Consider the following 19,440-nt stretch of genomic DNA (forward strand, 5'->3'; position numbering starts at 1 on the left):
GGCTTTACGTATGTATATTTTACCTTGTACATTTAGTAGTTGGGGAGAGAAAATCCAACAACTTTGGTGGAGGGGACTCAGCTCTGGACACAGAAGAGAGCTCCCTCCTTCCTGGCATGTCACATAACTCCCCTCAGTCCCTCCCCTGTGCAACAGGGGTACCTTTCCCTTCCTGGCCAGGTTGTGGTGTGGTCAGGACTAAGGAAGTAAGGACTATGAAGGCGCCTGGCAGCTTGGTGACTCATCCTGCAGTAAAAGACACCACTACTCTCTGGATCACACAGTTCAGAGCTTGCTGGGGTGGCAGAAGCAGGGGAACCCAAAGCCCAGTAATTTGCTCAGATTTCCCACACTCACCCCATGCCCTGACACCTGGTGGATAGAAGCACCTTGGTATTTAACTTACCAAAAATGTCGGCCACACTTTCCACATTTTTAAACACCCCAGGGAAGGATGTGATATCTGAGTGGAAGGTAGAGAAAACAAATCAGAGAGCTGTGGTTTCTCCCCTTCCCCTGCCCAGCCTCCTCACCCTGCCCCACCCCTGCGAAGAGTAAGTAAAACCCTTTCTCTTTCTCTAAGGATAAATTTGACCTTGGACTAACTTTTTAGTAACATGGGTTACCATGGAGACCCAAGAAGATGAGACGGGAACTGTGTTACCAGGCAACATCGCTCGGTGGTACAAAAGACCCTGGATGATAAGGTGTATCTGGACTTGGCAAGCACCATGGGTGAACTATAAATATCTGGTGGGAAGTCATTGTCTGGGGGCTCCCTCAGTGTGATAACGCTTGCAACTGAAGCATGCTTTTTCTGGGCATCCCAGAAATTATACCTATGGAACTGTTACTAGAGATACTAGTTCTAATAGAGACTGAAGCTTCTAGGCCAGGGCAGGTCCTGTGGCTGCTTCACGTGAGCCCCATTCCCTTGTACCTGCGCTGCTCCCTGGGGGCTCCAAGGAGATGTGGGGATCACCCCCGGGGCCACTCTCCTTGAAAAGGAATGACTGGCATGGCCTGATGGCACACAGGGCTTTCTGGCTTTGATCTTTCCAAGTGCCAAGTGTGGCCTGTGAGTCTTAACATCTACTAGAGGTTCTCTTTGGCCTGGGTGTTGCACTTCTCATGGGGGTGATGGCATTTTGAGAGAGGTCAGATGGTCATCTGGGTCTGGGTGGGACTGATCACTTTGTTTGCATGGGCTCATGCACAAAGAACTTGGTGACTCAGCTCACTTCTCTGCAAGGTGGGAAATGAATCCTAAATTGGGGGCCAACGCGACCAGCTGGTTCACTATGCATCATGGTCTTTAGCAGTACCCAGCTAGAAACCCACCTGAGAAATCTTCACAATCTATCACCAGGAAAACCTCCCCTTCCCAAAGGAACAATTAGGGGTCCTCTTTTCTTATCAGTAGAGCTCTGGAATACCTTTTCTTTCTCTTTTTGTCTTACCTTCTAGAAGGCTCAGAGCTCAATTTGGAGCTAAGATACTGTGACCATATAACCCTCACGATTGGCCCATTTTTTTCCATCCCCTGTTCCCTTTTCAACTAACCTTCATTTGATGGAAGTTGTAATATTTTGTCTCCAAGGAGAGAGCAGAGGTGGGTCAGACACAGGGGAGACTGCAGAGGGGGAGGCTTTTGAATCTTATTTGAATCGCTTTGCCTACAAGACCCCAGCAGTGAGTGGTATATTCAGAGGGGGTCATTCTCCCTGCCAATATCCTAGACAACTTTCTACCTGGTGAGGTCGCCTAAGAAATGTTCAAAAATCCTTACTAATATTTTTTGTGAGTCCCGGAGGCAGCTCCCGTGGAAGGTGTGGGGTGTCCAGAGGATGGCCCCCTATAATCAAGGAGGAGAGAAGGGTTAGCAGGAGCACCTCCACTTGCTGGGAGGGGCAGCCAGGAGGGGAAGGGGTGCAGGTAAATTCAATTCTATGTATTTTTTTCTAGGACCTGCTGCGTGCTGGGTCTCTGATGAAAATAAGGTGGCCCCAGTGTTTCAGATGGGTTGGCCTTAAGAGTAGCTTTCTGGTGGAAGATAGAGAGGTTTGGGGACTCATCTTGAAGCTGTTGTTGCATAGGGAGCAAACCATTTTAATTTAGATTGCATGTTTGTTTGGAGTGCCATAAGATGAAAGATAGGTGGAAATAAGTGTGGGCAAGGAGAGACCCCTAGCCCCCAGGGAGCTGATCATCAAGGACAGGGCTTTCCCACACTATCAGCACAGAAAATGATCAACGGCTGTTAGGGATACACGCATGCTGAGACCCAGCCCCCTACCCTTCATTTATCCACAGTGGAGACATGGCGAGAGGATGCAAGTTTTGAATTGTGTGAAATATTTGGGTGGGGAGCCAGTGGGACTTGACCTTTTCCCATACTTGGTCCCTAGGCTGGGCTATGTCCCCAGGGGCTTTGAGTGCTCAGTATGAAGCAGGGGGTCTGCAGGGAATTGAGAGGGGCTGGAGCAATGGTGTGATATTAGATGAACCTGAGCCTGCAAGATCTGACCGCATGCGGGTGCCTGCGTGGCTCAGTGGGTTAAGCATCTGCCTTCTGCTCAGGTCTTGGTCCCAGGGTCCTGGGATCGAGCCCTTTGTAGGGCTCCCCGCTCAGTGGGGAGTCTGCTTCTCCCTCTCCCTCTGCCCCTCCCCCCTGCTCAGGCTTTCTCTCTTTCTCTCTCATGCACTCTCTCAAATAAATAAATAAATAAAATCTTAAAAGAAAAGATCTGACATCATGGATCAAAGAAGCATGTCAAGAGCGGATTAAGTAGCGCTGAGAGGTGTGCCGCGGACACGCAAAAGTTACCCCAGCCATTAATCATTATTATGACTATTATTACCAACTTCTTCCACTCACTGCCCCCTCTCCCCTCCACACTAACAAATGGTTTGCATTGCTTGGACCTCACCTCTTCATCCACCTCATCATCACCAGGGACATATCTCAGGGGCACAGACGTGTTTAGCAGGTGCTTGTCTGCAGGAGAGCACTCTTCCAATCTACAAACCCTGTGGGCTCTCCCTGGGTCCAGGCAGCCCCCAGACCCTCTGCTGTCGGGCCCTCCAGAGATGGGTTGGAGGGGGAGGCAGCTGCCCTCCTGTGCACCGTACCCCAGCCCTTCCATATGACGAAGTCGGCCCAGCACCAGCCTCCCTCCCAGCCGGATGTGTTCTGTGGCTGTGGGCAGGAGCAACCTCTCTGGTCCTCCGGATTTCTCACCATTAAACACAGAGGGATGGTCCCACTGAGGGGTATTCCCTCTGGCCGAAGAGCCATGGGCTGCACCGGGAAGTGCCCTGCAGATGTTCAGAAGGTGGGGAGACCCAGGACTTCCTTCAGCTCCAGGTGAGCCTTATCACAGAGCCCACGTAATTGCTCCGGTGCATTCCATATTTGGTGTAATTGCCTCAGAAACGATTTAATTAGCATACCAGCCAACAGCTAAGAATATCTGCTGTCTACTCAGGCAGCAACTGTGAAATACCGCCTGGTCCTCAATAATTACTTCTCTGGTATCTCCTTGGCGTTCTGGCCAGTGGAGGTGGTTTGCTCACTGAGAAACAGCTAACAAGGATGCATGCCCCCTACTCCCACCCCTACTTACTCTCAGGGTGTTGACACCCACACATTTCATTAGCAACTAAAGAAGTGCCCTGGATTTGAAATTACTGATCCCAGAGGACTGAGGTGGCTCGCTCACAAAATTCAGAGGGGTGGCAGGTCCTTGGGGATGGGAGAGTTCTGGTTCCGTGGGAGTGCTGCTCTAGGGGAAGGAAGCTAGCATTCGTACCATTCCAGGCTCGGTTTTACAGGCATCCCCTCAAATCCAGTGCAGTGCCCAGTGCTGCGGGGCACGTTTTGCCATTGGCCACTTTATCAACAGTGAAGTTGAGACCCATGGCGGAAGCTCTAGCTTCTTCTGCCCCGGAACCTAAAGCTTCCCTCCATCTGTCCCTGCCTAGCTCTGCCAAACCTTGGCTTGTGCCATGCCCTGAGCCATGACCTGCTCCCTTTTGCGTTACTGACTTATGTTTTTGGATTCCATGCAAAGTTTGAGAAGTCCAACCAAAACCCCAGCATGGGCTGGGGTAGGGACACCTTCCCTGGCTCCCGTAATGTGGGGACATGCTTCTCTCACTGCACTTATGACGCCATGTCGCAATGATCTGTTTATGTGCCCGTTTCCCCCACTAAAGTAGGAAAGTATTGAGGGTCAGAACGCTGACGCATTAAAGCACACGTTCAGTAGGTAGCTCTTTAATGAGCAAATGAGCACACAGTGGCTGAACTACGCCATCAAATGACCAATTTATCAGCCAGCAAGTGATGGCCCACTAGAATCATAGCGTCCTAGCCTTGTAAAATTTAAGCGAAATTAGGAGATGTCATCTTGAGAGAGTGGAAAAATGCGGTCTATTGGTGGTTACGAGTGGTGTTTCATAGTATGAAGTATTCTACCCAGAAGATCAACCAGGGATGCACAAAACCCATCTTTGCCCGGCCTCTGTTCCCAGAAGTTCTGGAAGATGGACGTGCAGAGAACAGGGAGTGAGAACCAATTTCGCTGTATGATGTGGGCCGGTGCAGAGCTCTCCAAAGAAGGGAGCATGTGGCATAGGTGGAAGGTCCCAGAAGATCTCCCTCTCCTGACACAAACCTGACCACCATCCCACCGACCAGTGCCTGCCCTTTGAAGTCATGAGCCAACTCTCAGTGAAGAGAGGAGGGAGGGCAGCCCCTGTCCTGGGTGTGTGCCGGGGAGGCAAACATAGATGCTGCTCCCACTCCTGCACAAGGACAAAGAAACACCCCAGAGAGAGGCCTGGTAGGGCACAGAGACCCTCCACATTGCCAACACGCCCAACCTTGCCTTGAAATCTGAGTCAGTAGCCCTGGGAGCACAGCGGCGAGAAGGTGCCCGGCACAACTCCAGCTTTGCAAGTGGAGTGCTCTGAAGGCCCAATCAGAGTTTGCACTGGCTCAGTGGGTGTAATGCCGTGGACCACCTCCTGGGGTACATGGGGCTCTTCTGATGGACTCCTCCTTGGTGTCCTGGCCAAGGGCTCCTCAGATCCAGCGGTGACCACGGATGCCCCATCTTCACTGGCGCAGCGTCTGATCTCTCCCCCTTCCTGGTTGCTGTCTCCTTGCCTTAGAAAGAGCCCTTTCCCCCCTGGAGCAAGATGTGGTGCGTTGGTTGGGTGGGCGGTGTTATCTCTGTGCGAGTCCTACACTTAGCCCTGCAAAGTGGGGGCTGCAGATATGGCACATTTAAATCTGCACGGACATGCATACGTTTGCACCTGAACTTCCTATGGCTATGAGTTTTGGACTCTCGCTGTTTGTGTCTGAGAATAAAACCTCCCAGGACAGATGCAAAAATGCTTGTGACAGTTTATAATAACAGGAGACCATTGCCTCAGTCTTATAGAGAAACAAAATATTTAAAGAGATGTGTAAAACGTGTCTAGGGGGTGTTGAAGGGGTAATTTCGATCAAAGGGAAATTTATTGTTTTGGAAAAGGAAAAACTCAGAGAAGAGAGTATGTTTGAAAAATTAGAAGAATGGGCTTTGGGGGGTGAGATCTCATTTTATTTTAAAGATTTTATTTATTTGAGAGAGATAGAGACAGAGAGAGAACAAGCAGAGAGGAGAGGGAGAAGCAGGCTCCCCTCTGAACAGGGAGCCAGACGCAGGGCTCGATCCCAGCACCCTGGGATCGTGACCTGAGCTGAAGGCAGACACTTCACTGACTGAGCCACCCAGGTGCCCGAGATCTCATTTTAAAGAATAGGGAAGAAATTGAAAAGCTGTAGACTATTTCACAGTTTTATCATCAAAAAAGAGACAAGTCAAGACCACAGTTGGAATTTGATCGAGACAGTTGAGGTCTTGGTAAAGGTGGAGCCCTGGGAACAGCAGCCCCAGTGGTGCTATCCCTGGGAACCCACATCACAGCAAAATGGTTTTGATAAGGAAAAAAATCATCCATGAAGGAACTCAGTAATCAAGAGAAAACCAGCACCTCCTGGAAGTGGGTGTCCACCTGTCCTGCAGGGAAGGTCTGGGACGGTGTTTGGGAGCACTGGGACCTGAAGGAAAGGCTTGGCGTCTTCTGTGAAGTGCTGTCATTTCTGCTCACAGGCTTCTGGGGAACATGTAAACCTCTGCAAATCCACTAACTCAGGTCAGAGTCACGATAAATTGTCAACAATATTGGTGGATTCACTGTGGCTCACCCTCACTATTGTGCTTAGAAGGGAACCGTAAAAGGAGGCTCAGCGTGTTGGTCCCGTGTTGACCCGAACAGGAGGAGGAAAAGAGAAAATGTCTGGATGAGTGAGTGATATCAGTCACGATGGAGCCTGAGCAGCTGTAGGAAGGAAAGAAGTGAGTTGGGGTGTTTGAGAGTTGCACCAATGTGCAAACAAGAAAGAAAATAGGAAGGAGCCCGAAGTCTCAGATTTGTAGCCATGACTCCATGCAAACTCAAAATGATGACCCTGCCTGCCAAGGAGCTTGCTCAGATGTCTTCAGGCTTTGGTGGGGTGGGGGACCCTACAATGTGGGGTAGAAGTGTTTGCCTCTCCACCAGACACACCGGCACAGGGGAAAGGGAGCTGCTGCATGTCAAGAAGGCTGACACACTCACTCCGAGGAAACCAGCAAAACACGGGACAGAGGTCCATGGGCAAAGGGAAGAGGGGATGTGCTATCAGGGGGAGGGACGGTTGCCAACAGGCCACCCAGTGGTGCTTTTAGTACCTTTGGCTCTCCCTCTCCCTGACCTCATCGCCCAGCCCGTGCTTCATGCCCTGGATAGGGTGCTCAAAATATCAGCTGAAATAAACCCATAGCTTATTGTTACTGTTGGATTTCCATCACTCCTAGGCAAAGGGATAAAAGTAGTAATAAGCAAATCAGATGACATTTAACAGTCCTCCCCAGTGTTCATATTAATTATGGACCAAGCCAGAAATACAGTGTAAAATACCATTACTCACCGCCATGTGGGGCCGTCAGCATACTTAGGAGAAGAAGCAGGATCATAGCGGGAGGGCAAAGGCTGGGGGCCGAGGCACCAACCGGAACAGCCTCCTGGGAGGGAAGTCAGCGGAACATGATGAGGATGTTTTCAGAGATCCCGGGGAAATAAGAACCACCAGGAGCTCTTCGTCCCAGGGTGGAGTGCAGAAACAGGGAAGAAGCCCTGAAAGGGTTTCTGTCCCAGCTTTGCCACTGACCAGCATTAACTGATGACATTCAGGAGATCACGTTCTCTCTCTGAGATGCACCTGGAAACTTAGCCAGGTGCCCCTTGAGGACACAGATCTGGTTGTTCGTTTTCCCACAGTTATTTATTGTGTTTCAGGCACATTGCAAGGATCCTGGAATGAAAAGTGAGGGAAAAGCACTCCTTATCTGCGAGTAGCTCACAGACTAATGAACCGAGAGGCAGTTGAACGAGTGCTACAGTTTGACTTTTGTAGACTGAACTGCAAAAAACCCATACATTGGGCTACAGCAGCCTTCCGAATATACCTTTCGCCGTCTGACTTGGAACCATCCTACCATCACTTGACCCAGGAATAAATTTGGCGACCGCATGGTGGCGCTGCCTGCTCGCAAACAATGCTTTCCTGCCGGGGTTCCATCTTCCTTCCCCTCCTGTAGCTTCAGAGCAATTTGAATACTTCCTTGCGGTCCAGGCGTTCAAGAGATAATGCTTTCGGGACTGAGGGGCAGGGCAAGGGCGCCGGGTCCAAGGACTTACCACCTTTCAATCGTCACTGCCCTGCATTCTGAGCCGCTCAGCAAATATTTAACTTCGGTAGGCACTTAGTGCACTCAAGCAGGTCAACCATGTATTTCATAAAGAAGGAAAAACATTAAAGCCCGAGGGGTTTTAGAATAATTTTAGCTCCCTGGGAATATAACTCCATAAAGACTGTCAGATGGATGGTTGACTTGTGCATATTCTGCTGTAAAGCAGGTTTTAAGAACCAAGTGTGAATGATAATACAGTGTGATCCTGCTACCCCAGTGGGCACACAGGGCTGCTGGACACTGTTGTATATGTTGTGCACCGTGCAAAGGTGTGGCACTGAGGGTCACGTAAGGGCTGAAATGCAACCAGTGCTCCACTCCCAAGCTTGTCCTCTGCAGGGCTGCATCAACCTGGAAGAAGGAACACTTTCTGCAGTTTGTTCTCCCAGAGGCAAATGCTGCCCCATGTTCTGGTGGCCCTGCAAATGTCCCAGGGTCATGGTGGGCCACTCGAACTTGTGGGCAGGGATTGATATTAGGGAAGGTGTCCCAGAGGAGAAGACATTTGTAGGTTGTAGGATCACTACCCTGTGAAACTTCCCTAGGGCCTAGCCCAGCCTCTGGTGGCCATAAAGTAAACGTTTGTTGAGTGGGTGCGGAGGGCAAAAAGGTGAGTTTTTGGAGATTCTCACCTGGCTCAATCATCTTCTCCTACTCTGACTATTATCTGATGGGCGTGATGCTCTGCTCTAACCTTTGGTAGCCACATCGATTCCTACAGCAGATTCACGTTAAAGGTTAGACGGGCTCTCTGACTGTTCTGCAGAGATTTGAATCCGAATGACCCTTGATCAAGGCCATGAAACCAGACTGAAAATGCTGGGTGAGCCCTGGGACATCTCTAGATGGAGAGTGGCTGCCCTGGCAACTCCACGGGTGAGCGGCTGAAGGCATTCCAGCGGGTCACACCCACGGAGGTCATACCCATGTCACCACCAGGCACTCACTAAGCCCCATTTGCTATTGTCGCCAGCACGCCACGAGAGAGTGCTAGGATGCCGGAGCTCTGAAAAGGCGCTGGAACCATCTTGTTCAAACTCATTTTACAGATGAGTTCACTGAGCCTGAGAGACTAGCGATTTATGGTCTGAATGTCCCACTTCCCAAATGTCCAGAGCTCATTATAACAGTACTGCTTCCGAGGCTATCATAAGGACCGAATGAGCTCCTCCACCCGGGGCACTGACCACAGTGCGTGATGGAGAGAAGGGGCTCGGAAACATTCCTAATTATAGCCATTGCGTCTGGCACACAGTAAAGGCTCCAGATAGACCAGCTCTTACAATAAAGGCCCCCATTCCCCGATTGAGCGGAAGCCTCTGTCTGGTGAAATGAAGGAAGGCGGTCAGTTTCGTGCAGAGGATGCTGTTCTTTTGCTCCTGGGACACTCATTTCAGGGAGGCAGTCCCCTGGCTGTCCTGATGCGTCCAGAAGACGCAAGGGTGACCCTTGTCAGAATTGCAAATATGTTGATTGGATTTTCAAGCATGTATTTATTAGAAGGCAAATGAGCAAAAGTGACCCTGTTACAGACAAAGTCGTGACTCAGCTCTGATGTATTTTTTAAAGTAGTTTACGGGGAGGGAGGATGGGGATCATTGTTGAATGGGGACAGAGCTTCAGTTGGGAAGATGAGAAGGTTTTGGAGATGCACCACAACATGAATATACTTAATGCTATGGAACTGCCCACTTAAAAATAGCTGAAAGGGTAAATTCTATGGTGTGTATATTTTACCACACTTAAAAGCAAAGTAGTTTATACACTCTAGGACTTTCTGCCTCTAAACACGGCCTTGCACTTACAGGGTCATTCTTCATGTCAGGCACACCACAAAGCATGCACCTCAGGCTGCCTCGTCAGGACTCTTACTGGCACACCTCTCACTTTCCGTGTGGAAAACTGGGGCTCGGAGAGGTCCAGTAGGGCCACGGCAGCCCCAGACGCAGTGCTCAGACTGAGCCGGCCGGTCCGGTGTAAGTCTTCGGGCCACGTGTGGTACCCGCCCGAAACGGCCATCCTGAGCGTTAAACCCGCGACAAGCAGCCGAGCGCTCATTCACTGTACAACTCTCATGATCTTTGGTAACGTTTGCTTGGGAGGCCCCTCCAAGTGGCCAGCCCCTGGCCGGGGTGTGGTGGGACGCGGCAGTTGACAATCCCCAGCTGAGAGCCACGAGAGGGAGGTGTGGGTGATAGCCGGAGATGGTGGTACAGGCTCAGCCCCGCATACCGGCAAGGGAGCCACGAGTCCGGGGCACGCACACTAGGGTCTCCAGGTGGGAGGGCACCGGGCCGCTGCTGAAATCCAGCAGCCGTCTGTTGACCAAGCCGGGTGCTCTTGGCTGTGGGGCTGTGTCCACCTGGAGGAAGGACCCCCTCTTCTTAACTGACCCAAGGAGGCATCCGGGGCTAGCAGTGAACCTGACTATCCTTGAGGAAATAAGGGCCCCCCGCACCTTGCCTTGGTCTGCAGGCACTATTTGGGGTCCTGGCTGGTCAAGCTGTCTCCTGATGAGTGACTGCGAGGCAATGTGGGAAGTGTCTAAGAGCAAGGGCTTCTAGCGGATGGGCCTGGGGTGGGCTTGGCCTTTTACGTACTGAGTACCCTGAGCCAGGTACCAAAGCTGCTTGGAACTCATTTTCCTGGGCAGTAAAATGCCCGGATGATGGTTCTTCATCATGGCGTCCTGAGGGTTAAAGGGGGCACCGTGCCTGGCATGTAGTAAGTGCTCAGGAAGGCTGGCCCATTAACTGATGATAACTGTATTTTCATACGAGGTGCCCTAGGGAGAGAAATCGGCTCACACAGGTTTGCAGGACCCTCACTGATGTGATGTAGTGGATTTTCCCCCCAGGTACACTGAACAGGTGATGTCACTTTGGCATCGCATCTCCTCATACGTATAAGGGCAGAGTGCCTTTGGTTTCTAGCTCCATCCTGGACTAGCTAGCATCCAGGCCTCAGGCCCCCCCGAGAGCGCCCGCTTCCCTCCCTCTGTTCTGCCATCCGTAGCTTCCTTCCTTCAGCCCTCCCTCCTTCCCTCCCTCCCTCCCTCCCTCCCTCCCTCCCTCCCTCCCTCCTATCCTCTTTGGCTCCCTACCCATCGGGAGAAAGGGGGTGCCTACCGTGAAGGTCCCACTTGGAAGCAGTGGATGAACGATGCTCGGCTTTGAACAAGATGGTGACTGAGCCCTTTATACCCCAAGGGAAGACCCTTAGTCACGTGACCCCCCTCTCCCTCCTCACACAGAGAGGACGGCCTTTTGTGCAGGTTGGCAGGTGGGAGGCCTCTGAGGGGAGGAGGACATCATAATGCTCTGACTTGGAGCAGGTGAGGCTCCATATTAAGAGGCCCATCTTGCGCCTCAGAGGAGACCCGGGCTCTAATCAGAGAACAATGGCTCCCTTGTTCCCCACCCCGCACCTCACCTCAAAGGCCTGGAGGCCCAGGGATTGTGTCTCGGGGTCATCAGGGGAACTCTGGGGGATGAAAGACCGATGAAAGGCACATGGGCTCTCCCACAAGGAGAAGGGCTGGCTTTGTCTGGTCTAGTTAATTCTTCAGCAAGAGGATCTCTGGGGTGATTTTTCTTATATGTTCCTGGCCTCAGGCCTGGGAATTCGATGCCTCTTTCCTTTAGGGGTTTCCTGCGCCAGCTGTGGGGTGGGGTGAGACGGGGCTTCATAATCAGACACGCGAGGATCGGGTGCCAGCCCTGCCCACTCATTAGCAGTGGGACGCTGACCTGTCGCTGCTCGGGCCCGCTCCCACGTGCATTATGTGGCGATGACCCCACTGGGACTGTGTGAACAAGGTGAGCCAGGTGCGGTGCGTGGAGGGGCTGGTGATCCTAGATCCTCCAGAATTTCAGGTTTCCTTTCCAGATCTTAAGAAGGAGAGCGAAGGTCTACTGAGCGCCATTAGGTGCCACGCGTGTTTTCACGGGATTGTGTCCCTCTCGTTGCACCCCCATAGCTGCTCTACTAATCCTACGCTCACGACCCTCAGCAGGATAGCCGGTGCCGGGGGCGGGGGGTGGCGTTTGGCCGCGCTCGCAGGGATGGGCTCATCCCTGGCTGACAGGTTCGCCGGCTGCGAGCGCTCTTGAGTGCTTCACCTACCACCCACCTGCTGGAGCACAGGGGTTCATCCAACGATTAAATCTGGGGGAGTGAGCCTTTACAGAATCCACCAGAAGCCTTCTGCAAATAATTAGTTGCCCCTGTGTGTTGAAGCTTCTGTTTATAGATCATTAGTTATTGCTCAGTGTCTCGTGAGCACTGATGATGAGCGAAGCCACGCCGTCCCAGTCCTCACCCACCAGCACAGAAGACCCCTCATCTGTAAACTGTTAGGTCAACAGACTGTATGGCTGGGTGCCAAAATTCCTGCCTTCCTCCCTCCCTAATTCCCTTGCTCCTTCCAGTTTAGCTTGTATTTTGGGCATGAATGGAACAGACAGGAATGCGCCTGTGCCTTTGCCTCTGGGGAGAATCCTGTTTGGTGATGTTACAGGTGTAAATGCAGAGTCTCCTCCATCAGCAGGCACGCAGTAACTGCCCCATCTTTTTTTACATTGTCAGTGAACCACTGATGGCCACATATGCACAAATCACCAAGAATTCTGGTGTGGCAGCACCCCCTGAGGCCTCCTCATTGCCCTAGGCACTCCCCAAGTCGGGACTTACTCAGCTCAGGAGGGGTCCAACCTCCTCTTGACCTCCAGCAGACCGTGAGCTCCAGGCTCTGCTCAGTTTGCTCTTGGGTCCTGCTTTCCTCCTACCGCTGCTGCTGGTGTGACAGATGGTGTGGCCCTAGAAAATTGGTCCTGTGTGGTCCTCTGAGGCTTTGTCTTTGCTGCAAGATCAGATCCCTGCATGGGCCTCCGAGGTCCTCCACACGTGACATTTCCAAAGTTAGCCATGCTCAGCCGTTATCACCAAGGCTTTCGCCACAAGTGAACAGCCAGGGTATTGGGACCAAGTCATCTGTCCCACCTTCCCTGATGATAAATTACTCTTTGGGGAACCTCTGGGATCTTTTCCTGCCCAAGATCCTTCATTAATATCAACGTTATCCATTAGAGAAGGTCTAGTTAGATTAACGCACACCTGATGAATGGTGCTCTTTTCTTGATTCCTAGCCAGATATGGATCGCTTTGTCTTAGTGGATTTACTGTGTCCTCCTCAGCTCGGCAAACTAGAGGGCCCTCTGCAAGCCCCAAGAGTTATGACAGCAGGTATTCATGAGCTTGACCTTTGCATAACTTTGAGGGTCTCGGGCGTGTTCTGGAGATTAAAAATATATCTGCGTGTGATCAGACAGGGAAGTGTCTGGCTGCTTCTCTCTCCAAAGTTCAAGGTCTATCTTTCCAAGAGCGTTGTTGTTCACAGGGCATCAGAGCAAGAGCCCTCGAGGGTCTTCCAATGGGGGGAAATTGGTTTGACTTGGACTATAAATGGAAAGTGAGTTTTCTCACCAAGGGGCATAGATCACAAAGGTGGGAGATTGATGGCCAGGCAGCCTACTAATGTGAGAAAGCGGGGCCCCAGAGCTCCAGGCACAGCAGTGAGGGACTAGGGGGTCCACCGAGGGCCATGGAAAGAGCAGACTGGCTCAGGAACGCTCTATAGGGAGAGTTGGCATTCACAGGGGTGTTGGGGCAGCCCCAGACTTGGGCAAAAGTTAAAAGGGACCTGAACCAATAAAGGGGACACCTTCGCCTGTGGGTGCGCAGGAAAGGGTTGACTCAGCAGGTCTAGGGCATTTGAACCCTGCATCTGCCAAAGAAAAGTCTAGCCCTTGAACAGTTCCCGGGGGCTAACCTCTGAACCCTTGGAATCTCCTGCCTGACAAAAGCGTCTGTCCACCTGGGGCTTTGGGCCACGCCAGACTTAGAGTCTAAGCTAACAATGTGGTTATAGTGGGGGCCTTGGGACGCCATGTTGCCTTGACCTCTGGAGAGCCTGGAGACCGAGTAACTGAGATCAGCTATGTGGGCACTTCATGCCTACAGGCTGGTCCCCAATCGAAACCCTGGCCTCCACGGCTCAGATGAGCCTTCCTGGTTGACGATACTCCATATGTGTTGTCATGTGTCATTGCTGGAAGAATTCAGTGCTGCCCCTGCAGCTTCACTGTAGAGGACAGATGGAAGGTGGTGCCCTGCCCTCTGCCCCTTTTATCCTTGCTGACCCTAATCTCTGTCCTTTTGCTATAATAAGCAGTAAATGTGAGTATAACAGCTGTTCAGAGTTCCATGAGTCTGATTAGCGAATCACCGAACCTGAGAATGCTCTTGGAGACCCCCAAATACAGTGGGACCCACAGAGGAGGAATCAAGACAAGACATCAACAACAAAAAACCCACAAACCTCTGTGTTTCTTCTGAGGGAAGGTTCTCATCACCTCCTACTTAGGGGGCTTGGGAGATTATCTGGATCCTATAATCCACAAGTCTGATTAGTTGTACATAACTGAGTGTGAGTTAATGGTATAGAGAAATCATATGTGAATCTCTCCACAGTATGGGTTCAATTTTCCTTATTTATCTTGCTGTCTTCCTAAAATCCCAAGTTTAAGTCACTTTGGGTACTGCGTCAGAGTCTCGGAGCCGGGACTAGTTTGTTCCTGCTAGTGCGACACCCCTCACCCCATCTCTCCAGTCTCAGGATTACTGCAAGCATCACGGGGGTTCCTTGAACACGGATTTAGGTTTCGGTGCAGCCTCTAACACTTGGTCTTCCACCTTCCCAGGAGTCACAGGAGAGAAAGAAATGTGACTCCCAAAAAGAACCTCTTTTGGTTGATTGATGATCTGGCTGGAGCCTGCTGAAATCTGCAAGGACAGACCACTTGGGCCAGGGGCCAGGGTGAAGAGATGTTGACCAATGTATCCTTAGGTCCCATCGCTTTTTCAAGGCCTCACACCGACTGGCAGATATTCTGGAGGCATTTTTGTTTTAAGGCTGGAAGGAAAAAAGAAGAAGGAATTCAAGGTAGTGAGAAAGAAAGAAATGCTACAGGGACATAAACTCAGGCAGCATCAACGATGGACCAGGCTCCTCTGGAGGGCAAGGGTAGGGCAGGGCAGTGGATGGGGACTCAGGAGTCCATGTCAGAGAGGAAGAACGATGTGTGCAAGAACCCCCCTGGTTAGCAGCCCAGTCGAGAGGAGAACAGCCTTCAGCTCTGTACTCACTGCCCAGTGATGGTTTCCCGATACCCATTTCTATCTACCTGATCACCCCAGTTTGCAGAAAGCTAATCTAACCTCATTAATATGTTGTCCAGTAGATGTAATATGTTTTCTGCGTGGAGATTTTAATGTGCCAAGGACAAAAGAAGAGCTATTTAAGTATAAGTAGCTTGTAAAATTCCCTGCTCCCTCTGCCATACCAGGCAAAAGGATTACTGTCTTTGACTACTGAGCCCCCCACGCCTCCACCTCCAAATGCTTGGGCTTTGTGCTGCAGAATGGAAGTAATGTAAGTTCCATGTAGCTCCATGATTTTTAGAAAGTCAGAGTCCTTCGACTGGATAGTCCAGGTAGACAGCCAGAGCACTGGCTTGGGGACCAGCTAGGCCAGGTCGGCCACTTTTGTCTGCAGGAATGGGAGAGAAAACAAAGTTCAAGTCTGGTCTCTCTGCTAGTAAATGGGGTTTTGATGCCATCAGGACCAGAAGAGCATACCATATTCCCTACTTCTAGCACCTCATGATGCTTTCTTTATCTTGCATTATTCGGGGGCACCTGGCTGGCTCAGTCGGTCGAGCATGTGACTCGGGTTGTGAGTTTGAGCCTCATGTTGGGTGTAGAGAAGACTTAAAAATAAAATCTTAAAAAAAACAAACAAACAAACCCAAGAACAAGCTTTTTGTTGGATTATTGGTACTCATTTTGCTTTGGTCAGGAATTTAAGTGTTTCTGTTTGTTTGATTTTTCTTTGTTCATTTGTATTTTTAGCTTATGTGGGAGTCAGGGTGGATAAGAAACTTGCCCAAGATCAAAAGGGCTTGGTCGGGCTGACTCCTGCGTTTCCTTTCTTTTTCTTTTTTCCTACACCCAACTGCAAACATCGAACTGTTAGGTGAAGAGTAATCAAAAATGCCCTCCACTCTTTTTGTCTAGAATTAACGAGGACTACATGAGCTGCACCTACTTTTACTGACCCCCAACGAAGGCAGGACAATCAGTGAGTTCTAGAACCCTGTCATGGAAGGCACTTATCGTCAAGTTACAACATGGTCTAGTGTATACTTACTGTGGGAGTGGGGCACCCTTTTCACCCTCTGACAGATGTATGTTGCGTTCTTCAGAAACCAGGAATAGTATTCAAGACAGTACCTAAAGATTCCAATTAGAGTGGAAAGCAATCATCATGCCTTGTGGCTAATGGAAGACAACCACCATTGAAAAAGTCATCACGGCCAACTACTCGCAGCAAGGACCCCCTCTCCAACTTTACAGGGTGTGGGAGGAGAGGCAGAGGGTGAGGCTGAGCGGGGAGAGGCTTAGACTTTGGAGTGAGAAAGATATATTTTTAGTCCTGGCCTCATTCCTCACTAGGATGTGTGACTTCAGGCTGAGCGCTCACTTCTCTGGGCCTTAGATTTTTTCATAGGCAGTCGAAAGGCAATGCTAGAACCTACCCTCACAGGTTATCACCAGGACTAAGTGAGCTAACATGCGCCAAGTTCCCGAACAGGACCAGGCTTGTAACAGGTGCTCCGCAAATGATGATGTCCGATGATTTGTTTTTCACATGAGGTGGGCTAAGAACGCGGGGCTCTTGCAGTTCATAAGGCAGAAAATACTTGCAAAGTAATATCCTGCTCTTGGCTGGGGCTGCGGGGATGGCTTCGAAGGGCTTTAGTGAGAGAGCACGGAGCACATTACTAGGAAGAAGAGCTTTCTGTGCAGACTGTACCACCCGCTCCCTGTGGGACTCTGGGAATTCGCCGCCCTGTCCCTCCCTCGCCGGATACATGAGGAGGTTGGGTTAAACATCTTCCCATTTCTCTCCCGCCTCCACCACTCTGTGATTCTAGCACACCCCGGGGAGCAACTAACTGTTCGAGTAAAGCCGGCTGTAAAGATTCCCCAGGCTCCCCCGTCACCCTCCATTTCCAGGACGCTGTGACTTTAAGGAAACCAGGGCACAGAGATGGACTGATTTGCCTGAGGACTCACTGATCTCAGGAGAGAGTGCCGCTAGTTCCCCAGGCAATCCCCATCACGCTGGAACGCACTGCCATGCTAATCGGGCTATACCCATTTTGCAGAAGAAAAAACTGAGGCTTGGAGACGTTACACGACTAGCCTACAGAGCTTGTAAGTCCAGAGCCTAAATTTAAACCCAGTCGGCTTGGTTTCACCCTATCCCCCATACAGCACACTAAGCTACCTACTAGCTTTGAGAGCCCAGTTCTGTGACTTACTCCTTAATCTCCCCTCTGCTAGCCTGAAGCGTGCAAGCTTGGCAAGATGATCTAACGACCACAAACCAATTGCTTAGAAAGCTTCCAAAACAGAGAGGATATCAAAGGACCCTGGGGAATGGGTTCAATCTGTTCTGAAGGAAGGAGGAAATGCACAGCCAAGAGGAGCTGCTGGAGCTCTAGGGCAAAAGTCCAAACCTGTTTGCAAGAGCTCGCCAGGTGCGAGAAGGAGGAAAGCCTTCCTGAAAAGGGACCTCTGCCTTTGCTGCAGCCACATTGCCTATCTCAGTGGATCTATGATGTTCCAGGCTGCCTCTCACTGTCCATGTTTGCACTTGCTATTCCTTTTGCCTGGAGTGGCCTCTCTCATTTCCTGCCCAGGAAGCTTCTATTCCTCCATCAAGCCCTCTTAGTTGCCCTGGGGCCCCGCGGTGCGTATTGGGATCTGCTACAACGCTCGTCATACTGTTCTGTAATTTCTCTTTACGTGACCAGCTTCCCCACTCAAGAATGATTTTTTTTTTTTTGATCACAGGGGCTGTGCTATTCAACACACACACTGAGTAAAGCCAGTCTCCTACTCTGTTATTCTTAGCCTGTACTCAGTGTTTAGTATGAGATTATAGAAGGGTTCACTATTAAGTGAACATACAGGGAAAAGGAAGGGATAAGCTCAGGTTCCTAGATGCTTCATTTCTCTAAATTTTAACTTAAAACTCCTCTCTGGAAACTTCCACCTTCCCCATTTACCCTTCCACCTGGTATTTGCAATATAGAATTTTTAAATGTGATTTTTCTCCAAAGGGGTGCTAGGAATAGGTCCTGCCTCTGGGTATGACTTGGTTCTGTCCCTTACTAGCCATACTTTAATTTGGGTTTATGACCATTTCTTCTTCCCAACTTTGAAATCCTCAGTTTCTGGGTCTATGCCTGATTCACCTCTCAATTCCCGTGGTTCAGCAAAGTACATAACAAGTAGCTAGGAGAGACTCAACTCATTGTTGATTTGAAGAGCTGCTGGGGGAAGGTCTGATAGCGGGCTGATCCTGTAAGAAGTATGGTCGCAAAAGTTTTCTCTTCTTTAGGATGAGCTTGCGTGGTGGGGAAATTCATCCACATCTCTTGCTCACACTTTGGGTGTAGGGATCTTGCTCATTTACTTCTCTGGGTGGAGGAAACATTCACATTGACTGAAGGATACAAGATAAGGATGTAATGGAAAGAGGCTGCAAACCTGGACTGGGGGCTCAGAGATAGTGGATAATGGAAAGAGGCTGCAAACCTGGACTGGGGGCTCAGAGATAGTGGATGATAGAGGTTTGAAAAGCTGAAGGGTCATGAGAGGACGTGGAAAGGAACATTAAAGATCTGGGAGATTGGCCCCAGACCACTGGAGCTGAAGCGGTCATCCATGCTTCTTTGGTTCTGGGTTTTTAGCCAAGACTAACCCCAGAAGAAAGGGTAGAATGTCTGTGCTCGAGGGCAGAAGAACGTCCATGCCTACAACTTCTAATATGAAGCGGGGTCTGCCTTCTAAATTTCGTTTTACAATCTTCTCATGTGGCCAGCAGACGACTGCTAGGGATTTAGAAAAAGCTAGAATTTAGACGGACATGTCCTCTGATTATTCTCTTCTGGCAAATCTCACCAGGCTAAGGCTGAGAGGGCTCCAGGGCCACCGGAAGTCCTGTGTGACCACTCCACATGTATGACTCAGCTCGGCTCAGTTCACACCGTCTCCGCTCACCTCCACTCGACTCAGCCGCACTTGCCGGGTCAGGCCCTGCACTGGCTTCCAGGGACCCAGAAACGAATGAGGTTCCACCCTGGCTCTCAAGGAGGTGATGGTCTAGTACAAGACCCACCGGAGAGTCTATTCCTTGAGGCAGCCCCGAAATACTGACTGTGGGAAGGGACACCTGGTTCCGGTTACCTCATGGCCTCCGTCCTGGTCTCTCTCTTCTGGCTTATGCAGAGGCATTGCTGGAAAAAGCGGCACAGCTCCATCAGGCAAGGGTTGAGCTTCTGGATGGCCAGGGTGAGGGGAATGGTGGTGATGGCCCCCTCTTCGAGGAGCAGCTGAGGACACCCTGGAAGATGCAATCCCAGACCACTGACATCAACAAAGATTTAGCAAGCATCTT

General features: G+C 50.7%; 2 protein-coding genes across 2 annotated transcripts in view; both read right to left on the minus strand.

Moving 5' to 3' along the window:
• Positions 1-9,869, minus strand: part of OC90 (otoconin 90) — a 33,118-nt gene extending 23,249 nt beyond the window's left edge. Inside the window, exons 1-4 of the mRNA XM_025870537.2 lie at positions 9,723-9,869; positions 7,028-7,121; positions 1,790-1,855; positions 407-463 (exon numbers count right to left, since the gene is read on the minus strand). Coding sequence (XP_025726322.1) covers positions 407-463; positions 1,790-1,855; positions 7,028-7,121; positions 9,723-9,869 — 364 coding nt within the window. The remainder of the gene's footprint in view (positions 1-406; positions 464-1,789; positions 1,856-7,027; positions 7,122-9,722) is intronic.
• Positions 9,870-14,779: 4,910 nt separating this feature from the next.
• The window catches only part of HHLA1 (HHLA1 neighbor of OC90), a 33,288-nt gene continuing 28,627 nt past the window's right edge, over positions 14,780-19,440 (minus strand). The window contains exons 14-16 of the mRNA XM_073892675.1: positions 19,230-19,386; positions 16,120-16,202; positions 14,780-14,823 (exon numbers count right to left, since the gene is read on the minus strand). Of these exons, the coding sequence (XP_073748776.1) occupies positions 14,780-14,823; positions 16,120-16,202; positions 19,230-19,386 (284 nt within the window). The remainder of the gene's footprint in view (positions 14,824-16,119; positions 16,203-19,229; positions 19,387-19,440) is intronic.

The sequence above is a fragment of the Callorhinus ursinus genome, unplaced genomic scaffold, assembly GCF_003265705.2.
Source record: "Callorhinus ursinus isolate GAN/ISIS: 27379988/994484 unplaced genomic scaffold, GSC_fseal_2.0 scaffold5, whole genome shotgun sequence".
NCBI lineage: Eukaryota > Metazoa > Chordata > Mammalia > Carnivora > Otariidae > Callorhinus > Callorhinus ursinus.